The 12,287-nt window shown below is 42.0% G+C and overlaps 1 protein-coding gene across 6 annotated transcripts in view; it reads left to right on the forward strand.

Annotated features, from left to right (window-relative positions):
* Positions 1-327: 327 nt before the first annotated feature.
* ARHGEF26 (Rho guanine nucleotide exchange factor 26) overlaps positions 328-12,287 on the forward strand; it is a 137,736-nt gene continuing 125,776 nt past the window's right edge. Inside the window, exons 1-3 of one of the 6 annotated variants that reach the window (XM_056564994.1) lie at positions 328-711; positions 5,730-6,879; positions 9,261-9,300. In XM_056564994.1, coding sequence (XP_056420969.1) covers positions 5,806-6,879; positions 9,261-9,300 — 1,114 coding nt within the window. In that variant the 5' untranslated portion in view covers positions 328-711; positions 5,730-5,805. Of the gene's footprint in view, positions 712-2,914; positions 3,190-3,247; positions 3,632-5,729; positions 6,880-9,260; positions 9,301-12,287 lie in introns of those variants that run through there. The other 5 variants (XR_008891112.1, XM_056564989.1, XM_056564993.1 and 2 more) reach the window with 5 other exon arrangements.

Genomic DNA, 12,287 nt, shown 5'->3' on the forward strand with positions numbered 1-12,287 from the left:
GCAAAACTAAAAATCCCCATCATGCTCTGCAGCCCCAGGTAGTGGACACTGTAGAATAAAAACTTCTTTTTGTAGATTGATTTTAACTATTGAGTGACAGCTGCAGTCCACAAGATAACATGCAGCATAATGGAATGCTCTGGACTGCAGCTTGATTACAATGAATGTGTGGCTACGTAGTCGCGGTGTAGCTGTGGCCTGGCACATCTGCCCAGGTGTCTGGTGACTATGATTCTCCTCTAGGTGGCGCTGTATAATCAGTACTGCGGAGCAATTTCCTTTGTGCTCGCTTCAATGACTGTCAGCACCACTAGGTGGCGCCTCAGAGGAATGGCTGAGTAGGTAGAGGAGTTTGTAGTAAAGTTTTCTCCGGAGTTAAGCTGCGTTCCTGCCCCAGTGCTCATCTGTGTGGAGGTGCGTTATTTATCAGTCCCTGATCTCCTAAAGCCGCAGAGTGTGAGCCTGTCACTGCCTGAGGACACGGACACTTTCCTCCTCCCTGTGCAGGTGGAGCTGCCTGTAGTGACGGGAGGAGCTGGCAGCCGGCACCGGGACACTACTCTGGGAGCTGGCAGCCGGAACCTTGTACTTACCGCAGAGCGCAGCGTGTGCCCGGGTGTCTGTAGGGAGGCTGGGAGTTGTCTGCGCTGTAATGGATAATACTACGATATACTGAGAAACAACGGTAAGAAGAGCAATCCGGGACCACAGGTAGGCAGCCTGCTGGGCAATGCCAGTGTACCCGTATAGCATGGTGCATGTACTACAAATCCCAGCATACCCTCATAGTACTGAACTACAAATCCCAACATACCCTCATAGTACTGCACTACAGATCCCAACATACCCTCATAGTACTGCACTACAGATCCCAACATACCCTCATAGTACTGCACTACAGATCCCAGCATACCCTAATAGTACTGCACTACAGATCCCAGCATACCCTCATAGTACTGCACTACAGATCCCAGCATACCCTCATAGTACTGCACTACAGATCCCAGCATACCCTCATAGTACTGCACTACAGATCCCAGCATACCCTCATAGTACTGCACTACAGATCCCAGCATACCCTCATAGTACTGCACTACAGATCCCAGCATACCCTCATAGTACTGCACTACAGACCCCAGCATACCCTAATAGTACTGCACTACAGATCCCAGCATACCCTCATAGTACTGCACTACAGATCCCAGCATACCCTCATAGTACTGCACTACAGATCCCAGCATACCCTCATAGTACTGCACTACAAATCCCAGCATAGCCTCATAGTACTGCACTACAAATCCCAGCATAGCCTCATAGTTCTGCACTACAAATCCCAGCATACCCTCATAGTTCTGCACTACAGATCCCAGCATACCCTCATAGTACTGCACTACAGATCCCAGCATACCCTCATAGTACTGCACTACAGATCCCAGCATACCCTCATAGTACTGCACTACAGATCCCAGCATACCCTCATAGTACTGCACTACAGATCCCAGCATACCCTCATAGTACTGCACTACAGATCCCAGCATACCCTCATAGTACTGCACTACAGATCCCAGCATACCCTCATAGTACTGCACTACAGATCCCAGCATACCCTCATAGTACTGCACTACAGATCCCAGCATACCCTCATAGTACTGCACTACAGATCCCAGCATACCCTCATAGTACTGCACTACAGATCCCAGCATACCCTCATAGTACTGCACTACAGATCCCAGCATACCCTCATAGTACTGCACTACAGATCCCAGCATACCCTCATAGTACTGCACTACAGATCCCAGCATACCCTCATAGTACTGCACTACAGATCCCAGCATATACTCATAGTACTGCACTACAGATCCCAGAATACCCTCATAGTACTGCACACTACAGATCCCAGCATACCCTCATAGTACTGCACACTGCAGATCCCAGCATACCCTCATAGTACTGCACTACAGATCCCAGCATACCCTCATAGTACTGCACTACAGATCCCAGCATACCCTCATAGTACTGCAATACAGATCCCAGCATACCCTCTAAGCACAGTACTGCACTACAGATCCCAGTATACCCTCTAAGCACAGTACTGCACTTGAAATCCCAGCATACCCTCATGGCACAGTACAATGCACTACAAATCCCAGCATACTCACACAGCACGGTGTAGTGCTCTTCAGACCCCAGCATTCCCTAACAGCATGGTACAGTGCATTACAGATCCCAGGATATTATCAAAGCAGCAATCTTCAAATCCCAGTATATTCCCCCAGCCCTTTCATAGTACAAGTCCCAACATATCTTCACAGTATTGATGTTTAAATCCCAGCATAGCCTGCACTACAAATCCCAGTATGCCCTCAATGCACTGTACAACAAATTCCAGCATATTCTGGCTGTACTACAAATCCTGGGGTTATCCTCACTGCACCCTACAAAGAATCCTCACATATCCTCATAGCACAACAAACCAATCCCAGCATATACTGACATCACTGCACTACAAATCCCAGCACATACTGACAGCACTTTCACAGTTCTTTGAGTCAATGAATGACAAATCTCAATATACCCTGACATCCTTTCCATGGTGGATGGATCCAGTGCATTGCTACAACCCCCCCCTCCCCCCCCCCCCCATACTATTGACAGCTTTTGCATGGCTCTGTGCACTACAAATCCCAGCACAATCTCAAAACCTTTCTATACACTATGGGGGAGATTTATCAAAAACTGTGCACAGGAGGGGTGGTGCAGTTGCCCATAGCAACCAATCAGCTTGTTCTTTCATTTTTAAAGAGGCCTGTGGAAAATGAAAGAGACGATCTGATTGGTTGCTATGGGCAACGGGAGAGCTTTTCCTCTGGACAAGTTTTGATAAAGCTTTCCCTATACTTCTAGTCCCAGCATTTCCTTAGTCACACATAACACTACATATTTCCATGACCTTTACAAGTTATTCTATGCACTACAAGTCCCAGCATACCACAACACCCGCTGTACTCTAAATTGGGGCGTATCATTTAGCGTTTCAGCAATGACTTCATGCACTAGAACGTCGCCTGTCATCCGCTCATGTTAAAGCTGGTGTTACCATATATTGTGATCTGCAGGCAGTATCATGGTCACGGTGGCCATGACACTATATCGAATGACCTGTATGGGCTGCTCTCCTCTTTCTGGCAGGTGAGGTGTCAGGTGTCCCTGCAGGTGAGGTATCAGGTGTCCCTGCAGGTGGGTGAGTTCTCTTCTCCACCTAATGGTCCGATCGGGATTTTTTCTGGTTTTGGGTTACTTTCATGCCATCTGTTAAGGATGAGGTCTGGCCACCGAGCAGCTCATGTGTCACCCCTGCCACCTTCCCACCAGGCACACACACCGCTACATGTGCTTTTCCCACTTTCATCTGTCACCCTGCGAGGTTTCCCTTTCTTTTCATTGTTTTTCACACAACTCTGAGAACAAACTTTCCTTTTAAAGACAGATTGGGTTTCTTTCATCACACAAGGGGAGGAGGGATTGTAGTGTGAAGGTCACTGTCAAAAAAATCGAAACCATTGGTTTGTGAAAAACATTTATGGGAAATTTGCTGCTGGGGCGTCCTTCTTATCCCGGTGTCCTGATAGAGGTAATGAGAAGGGGTTTATTTTTTTTATCCTTGTGTTTTCCAAACAGAGTGCCTCCAGCTGTTGCAAAACTACAACTCCCAGCATGCCCGGACAGCCGAAGGCTGTCCGGGCATGCAGGGAGTTATAGTTTTGCAACAGCTGGAGGCACACTGTTTGGAAAACACTGCTTTGTCCAGTGGTGAATATGGTTATTTGGTGGTGAAATAAGCCGGGGTTTACACAAAGATTTTTACTATAATCCATCTGCAAATTACACATCATTAGTAATGATTGGATTTGTAGTCGCATAAGATATGACCATTATTCCGCATGGGCGATTTTTATTCATTTCTGTGATCATAGAGAGTAAACAGTGAGCTATCTAGTAAGGGCATGTTCACACGTGCAGGCTTTTTATATTTATATTATTAAAAATAATTCTCAAGTCATGAGTCTCAATGATTCACGCCATTCACCGAAATGCAGCAGAAAAATTCCCAGTCGGAAGTCCATGTGCTGATTGGCTACAGATTTTTCGGTTTGGAATCCACACCTAAGGCTCCATGGAGGCTTGTGCCGCACAACATTACATCACAATGGTGCTTAGTATAAAGTATAGTTTCCATTTAGTTTTTTGTTGTTTTTGTGTTGCGTTGTTTCAAAAATAGTGGGTTTTAGTCTTGGCGTTTTTTTGTTTTTGTTTTGTTTTTTCCTTTCCCTGCATTTTTATTATGATTCTTTCATCATGTAACTCAAGGGTTTCAATGTATATATAAGAAATGGGGGGGGGGGGGGGGGGGGGGAGACAGGACCAGAAAATGCTAAATCCATATGGCATTTTTTTTTTCTTGTTCCAAAGACTTCTTTGGGTGAGAGACGCTCAACATGCTGCAATTTTGGAAAACGGTCACTGAGGCCAAAACTGCAAAAAAAAAAAAAGAAAAAAAAAATGAGTGAAAAAATACCAGCGTATTAAAATACAAAAATAACGACTAGTGGGTATGGCTTTTTATGAATCCGTATTGACTTTCAGCTAATAACTGGCCGTGGCGTTTTTTTAATGTAAGAAAAAAAAAAACGCTTTGCGACACTTGTGGCTTTTTTGAGGGGCTGCCTTTGCAAATAAAAAATGTGCCTAATAGTGGTAGGTGATGTTGGAAAAAATCCAAACCTGTAGGATTTTTTTTGCAAGTAAAGCCACATTTACTATGATCAGTTGTGATGTCTTATTTTCTGTTGTGTTTTAAACCACTGCTCATACTGCGAATACATAATGAAATCTGCATTTATTTAGACTGAGTTATGCTAATATAGGTGAAGGGGTCTTGTGACCTGTATATGGCTGTGACCATGACCAAAAATGTGCCCTGGATAGATCTTTGTTGGTTATTGGGTTATGATCTTGGACAATTGCGATCTGCGACTACATTCACCATGATAAAGTTATGATGTAGCAGCGTGACATTGCATTCTTATTTTTCTGTTAGGTTTAAAAAAATAAATAAAAAAAAACCTGCCTTTTCCGCCGGTGGATTTAGTCTAGGGCTGTATGAGAACACTGGTTGTGCAGCAAAAGATTGTGCAACCTATGTAAGTAAATGGCGTCTCATTGCGTGCTGCAAGTGACTACAATCTAAATCAGAAATCTATTCTGGATGGATTTGTGTTTGTGCTCAAGTGCATGTCCTTAGTATGGTTTTTACATGTTTACTTTAGTGGAAAAAACAAGTATCAATAAAAAGAAAAGAAAAGAAAGTGCAGTTGTAGATTTAATATGCTGTAATACAATATTCATTTATCATAGGATGTCTTAAAGCAGTTCCAGTAGACACTCATAGGATACAATATCTGTACATAAATATGTAAACCCTGCCAGATCATCATATACTTTCTAGTTTTTCCGTTCTGTCCTTATGCAGTCAATTTTATGCACAAAGTGAATATGTTGCGGACTTGTAGAAGTGATGTTGAGAGCTGAAAGGGTTAATGCTGTGTGGTCTGCAGGGTGAAGTTTCAGAGTTCCGTACTTTATCGTTAAAATAAGTGCCTTGGGTGAACAAGTGAAGAATAAAACATAATACTTTGTAAATCCTGTATCTCACTTTATCTCTTTTCTAGGAATGGTGAATTGTTGGAGGTTTTATTGACCTTCATTAGGATTTTGGTGGCTTTTGAAGAATGAACAAACGTTGCCATGGAGGCAGAAAGTGAGGTGGAGTTTCCCAGTGATGTTAAGTTTGTTCCATTGTGGAGAAAAGCTAATTCTCATGTTCCACACGGAGAGGGACTGTACTACAGCCCCAGACCAAGACCACAGTCTTATCAGAGCCCCAATGGATTGCTTATTACTGATTTCCCAGTGGAGGACAAGCAGTCTTTCACAGTGACTCAACCTGCCGAAAGGATTACAAGTTCTCCAGAAAGCAGGATACATCACCATCACCAAGGAGGAACTTACTTGAACCGTCCTAATGGCAAATTACACCCATCATCATCCCTATCATGTCTGGAATATAAACCATCATCCCCAAGGCACAAGCGCTCATCTCAGGTTTTAAAAGTGGTTTCTAATAATTCTATAACTTTTACGAACGGTGAACACCTTTCTTCTCCAAGCCAAAAATCAATGCTTTCAAGGCGGACACCTAGCAATGTTACACTAACACCTGACCGGGAGAAGATTGTGTTTGGATCCGGTGCTGGTTTGGCATCTAATGGGATGGTTTCCAATAGCAACTGCACTCAATCTCGGCTAACACAAGACACAGATATTTTTATTTCCAATTCTTTACCTAGTTCCCCCAAACCTCCTTTAGAAGAAAAACAGGCTCTACAAAGAGTCTCATCAAACCCAGAAAAGCAGTCCATCATTTTGAGTACACATAGCCCAGTGTCTCTTAAAGTAGGAGAGCGACAAATCATTCCCAAAGACTTGGCCTCAGAAATAAAGGTGACCACCACTAAGAATAGTGCCCAGAACAATCAGAATATGGAGCCCACCAAAAGGTTGCTTAAGACTCGTAGCATGGTTGAGACCCGTACAGGTGGCCTGGAGACTACTCCAGAAGATAGAGAGGTGGATGCAGAGACGGAAAGCCCTGGCTCGCTGCGTAGAGGGCTTAGGTCTACCTCGTACCGAAGGGCAGTAGTAAGTGGTGTAGAGTTTAATAGTTCCACAGATAGGAAAAAGAATAATCGAATGTCTCAACCAATCCTCAAAGCCGTTGTAGAAGATAAAGAGCGCTTTTCTAGTCTGGGAAGAATAAAAGTAAGTAGTCCGATCATTTCAGTAACTAGTACTATTTGATGTCTGTTAATAACTAATCTAATGAAAATGTTACAGGCATCTCACATCTGGTTTACGCCTTGTAATATTATTTATTAATGAATCTTGGCTTCAGTTATGACATTTGACTTGGTTAGTTACTTTTGACTAAAACAGACAACTTATCTCTGTTGGTAAATACTTGCATTCCTCATGAAATAACAGTTGTGGAGTATTTTCTCACTGCATTATAATATAATTCTGCATTACGCCCTGTTGTTCCTCCTGGAAATGTGAAAATAAATTCACAACTGGATGTTACCATTTCCCTTTTTACAAGGGTGCATCCCTAATCGGTATCACTCAATTGTCCATTTATTCATACAGGAGGAATAACAGTACAAAGTAACGGTACATCGCTGATATTTTATGAATAGATGCTCCAATATCTATCCTAGTACTTACCAGATAGAGACATTAGGCGAGAGGACAGATCCTCTCGAATCTGTAAACTTTGGTAATGTAACCACTTCTCTATTATTTACTATTTCTCTACAATGATGACAGGTCGATGTTCCCTTTATTGCATTTAGATAGTTACCATGATTATTCATCTTAAAGGTTTGCATTTTGGAAGGGAAAACGTTGATGTATATTTTTTACCAATAGTCCAGCAAAAGAAACATTAGTTGGCACAGCGAAGTCACTATAACAGTCCTGAACTTCACTGTGCTAGAGTGGATCTTCAACAGCAAGCATGCCTATAGTGGGGCTCTATTGCAGGTAGCCAGAGACTTTTTGCAAAACCATCAAATGTAGAAAAGATCAATTACACTCACCTGGTTGCAATCTTCAAGCTGTATTTGATAAAAGTGCAGTAAAGACCGGCATCTTGCCGCAGCTGCAATGCCAGTGTGTACAGTGGGTCACTGTTCACAATGGCGTCACGGCTGCAGAAAGATGCCAGTCTTTACTGCACTTTTAAAAATAAAGCTTGAAGATTGAAGCTGTAGACCCCATTGAAGTCAATTAGGTCTGCGGCAGATTTTCCGTAATGGAGATTCCGCTGCTGAAAATCTGCTGCAGACAGCCTGCAGAGAGCCCGTTCCTTTTAAAACAAACAGCAGAAAACCCACTGAGAGTTTGAAACAAAAGGGTCATAGGGAAAGGTCATGTGTGCCATATTTTGCTACATATTTTCCTACCCGTATAAGTAAATGAGTAGCAAAATCAGCTGTGTATTTTGTTACCCATTGACTTCAATGGGTAGATAAATACGCAGCAGCAAATAAGCATCAAAATATGGCACGTCACCCTACCCTTAAGGTGTATTCACGTATACATTATTCTACCAATATTTGATTTGCAGGATTTGAAGCAGATTTTATGCTCCAAATTTCAGTGTAGCCTAAATGACTGAACACAGCTTCAAATCTGCAGCTTCAAATCCTGCGCATCAAATATGTATTGAATACGGTACTTGTGAATAGACCCTTTAAAGTGTAACTGTCAGCTTTTCAGGGTAAGCTTGAGGAGTAACACTTTTTCTGGCTAATATATAACTTGTATATGGCATTTTCCCCCAGTTACCCCTCTACATGACACTGAAGGTTTCCGGGCAAACATTACTTATAGCTTATCCTGTATATAGGCCACCAATAGCTGTTCAGTGGGGTGCTGACACCTCCCATGAAGACAGAGTTTAGTTGCAGTAACACAACATGGCCACTACACAATGTATAGAGCCGATGCTTCTTGATCTGTATATTGTGTACATCCGGGTATCACACCTGTAGCGAACAGCGGATCGGCGGGGGTGCTACCTGTCTGACTGAAGGGCTCATTTGACAGATATGAAGTTACACAAGGATCTACTTATCTTTTCCTTCACATGGGTTTATGGGAAACATTCTGATCTTATCAATTGATACATTGTTCCTTTACCAAAAAGAGTGTGAGAAAAAGAGTGTGAGTGTGTTTATTTTTGTTTTCCCAGTTTGCTTGTGCTGTAAATATCTTCTGAGCGTGTGTTTCAAACTTTTTTCATTACTTAAAGTGAAAAAAATTGCAAGTCGTATGGTGCTATGGCAGATAAAGATAAACATGGTGCTGAAACCAAGGTGCTGGTGCGGTAGTTTTGTAAAACAGCTTGACATCCCCAGGTCAGAGACCACTGTTCTACAGTATATTGTGTATGCAGTTCACACTGTCCTCACACACTTGGACAAGAGGCCCGTTGGAGCATTTCCTGTAAAAAGTGTGTTTTACTGTGTTTACTTAGATATATAAATAGCCCTTTATCCCTCAGTTTTCCATAGTCTGATTTTTACAGTACTTCTATGATTCTCCCATTAATAGCAGTTTTTTTTTCTTCTCTTCTGAAGCGCAAAATTCTGCGAGGTCAAGGAACATTCGATGGGGAAGGTATGTTACAGAAATTGATTTACTTGCTATCTCCAGGATTGGAAAAACACTGGTGCTTTCTTCCAGAGACAGTGCCCCCTTAGTTTGAGTCAGGTATTGCCGCTCCTTTCTATTGAAATGAGTAGAGCTGAATTGTAATGCTACACACAAACTGAGGATAGGTGTAGGGCTGTGGAAAATAGCAACTATGTTTTTCTCATCTTGGATAACTCTTTTAAGTAAGATTTAGTAAAATAACATTAAGTTACATAAAATATTTAAATTCATTATCATTGGCATTTTTATTGTTATGGTTGGTGATTCTCCAGTCTAGGACAGTAAATATTTATTAGCATTTCTTCTATAATCACCTATAGATAGATTAGCTTGCACTGCTCTACTTGTGTCCAGATAACATGGAAATATACAGGTATAGAGAGGAGTAATACCCACAGGTGGTGCTGGGCTACATAGCAGAAGCCATGCAGACACTTTTGGATAGGAAGAAAGAAGCCTCTACTAAGGATCCTTTTTATTCTTTATTGCACAAATCATTCATGTTCATCAGACTCCTTTCACACGCCATGGCTTGGATGCTTGGACTCCTTTCACACGCCATGGCTTGGATGCTTGGACTCCTTTCACACGCCATGGCTTGGAAGCTTGGACTCCTTTCACACGCCATGGCTTGGAAGCTTGGACTCCTTTCACACGCCATGGCTTGGATGCTTGGACTCCTTTCACATGCCATGGCTTGGATGCTTGGACTCCTTTCACATGCCATGGCTTGAACTAGCAGGGCTTGATGAAAAAATACATATGGGCATCTTTCTTGGTTCATTTACATTAATATTGTAAATTCGTAAGCTTACCTTTCCGCTTACTCACACTGGGAGTGTTCTTCAGTGCTGACCAGCGATAGGTGAGCAGGTCAGTAGAAGCACAATAGTGTGAAACAGCTTTCACCTATAAACACTAAGCGTCCCAGCCCATGGTGCATGGAAAGGGTCTGATGAACATGAATGTTTTGTCTTTCTCCATGCACTAAAGACTCAAAAGGATCCTTAGGAAGTCACAGCTTCTTTCTTCCTATCCAGAATTTCTTTTATGATGGTATTTAGCTTGTATTCTATAATAATATTTGAAGGCAAACGTTTACATGTGTGTATGAGAGAGCGACATTACACCTCAGGGGATGTGACTCTAGATGCTTTACATTTAATGAAGAAATGTTGATAGCCACTCTTGGTGGACTCCCTGGTGGTCAGCAGCCAGCATCCACTTGTTTTTGAAAGAAAATGGGCTATACAGTGGAACTAAAATTAGCAAAAACAACAAGTGTCTGTATCCCAAGGTACTCAGTCTGCATTGCAAAGTTACCCATATATGCAAAGTGAAGCCACCTAATGTTGGTGTCTTCTCTCCACTGGTTTAATCTTTAACTACTTTAGTCTTCAGTGATCTACAGTATGTGACCAGACTTCATGCTGTGTGAGTGTCATGAGTATCTCACATGTGCTTTCTTATCAGTATATAAGTCTACTCTCTGTATGACACTCCTAGAAGAGTGAGCCAACTCAAGCAACACCATGAAATGGGCATAAAGAAAAAAATTATAAAAGAGAAAATTATGGAAGTATGTAACTGCTCGTCTTCAAATTCATTCAAATATTTTCCTTAAAGAGGGGCAATATTTGTCTTTTGCCTATTTCAATATGACTACGTTGACTACATTGCATGTTTGTGCATGTGACTCCATCACCGGAGGTACGCTGAGATACTGTGGTGGTGTTGTAAAACACTGGTGGGTAAAATGCCAGGCTCCACAGGAATGAGGAGCTTAGTGTATTCACTGCCTTCTTTTAGCGCCTGTTGCTAGGCGACAGCTCGTACATATTCAGGGACTGCCACACAAGCACAAAGCATGAAACATTTATTAGGGAATCCAAAAGACTCCCTACTGGATAATCCAATTGAAAAATTTGGGAAATGTTTTAATGGAGTTTCTCTTTTATCATGGTCTTACTGAATATATAATATTTAATAGTAAAAAAAAAAAAACATCTGCGCTGAGCTCAAGTAGCGCTGATACACTTAGATCCTATGTGATTGTGACACCACCTGGCAGACACCAAGGAGACTCTCTCATAAGAAAACAATGTCCTGGTTTACCGCCCAGCTTCTGCATGTAGTATAAACCATTGTATAATGTCCATAGTGTTGAAGGCACAAAAATGTATTATATATTCCATGAAAGAATTTAAAGAATGGACCACTCACCCAGTCTTTAGGGAACATCAAACTTCTTTATTGCATAACAGCTAGGTAGCTTTCCACCACATGCGGGAGAGCAGACGGAAGCAGAGGGGTGGGGAAGTGGGTTGGGCGACGATCCATATCATGCAATCAGCGCTTTTTCAAGCCCCTCTTGCCAGAGGAGCCTAGCGGGACAATTTTTAGTGAAGTAGCAGTGCCGGGTATTACCTGTTGCGGATTGACAAAAATGTATTAATTTGGTATATTTCCCATAAAACATATCCATTATTATCTTGGCTGAGCAGAACCTAGATAACTGGATGGTTGTATGTAGTCTTGAACCAACCTCCAATATGTTAACAATACCTTCCTTTCTTGCCTATTTAGATTTAAAGTTTTGTACCCCTGCAGCCTTTTTAAATATTATTTTGGTCTTATATATTGGTACCAGATTTTGGATGACCACCGCAAGCCATCAGTGGCCTACATGGTTTGTAATTCTACTTTATTATGGACCTGAAAAAACATCCACTCACAAAAACACCACGATGCTTCTTCACATATTCTTAAAGAGTAGCTAAGTATGTTAATAGCAATAATTTATCAAACACTGAAACCAGGTGGCTCTCCCCATAAACAGGCACAAATTTTCACAAGTCATGATATTTCACAAGTCATGGTAGCTTCACTTGTTTCTCTTATTGTTTGGTGCATTTAAATGGAACCAGTCATTCCTTTCATGCTGCCTGAAC

The sequence above is a fragment of the Hyla sarda genome, chromosome 3 (assembly GCF_029499605.1).
Source record: "Hyla sarda isolate aHylSar1 chromosome 3, aHylSar1.hap1, whole genome shotgun sequence".
Taxonomy (NCBI): Eukaryota; Metazoa; Chordata; class Amphibia; order Anura; family Hylidae; genus Hyla; species Hyla sarda.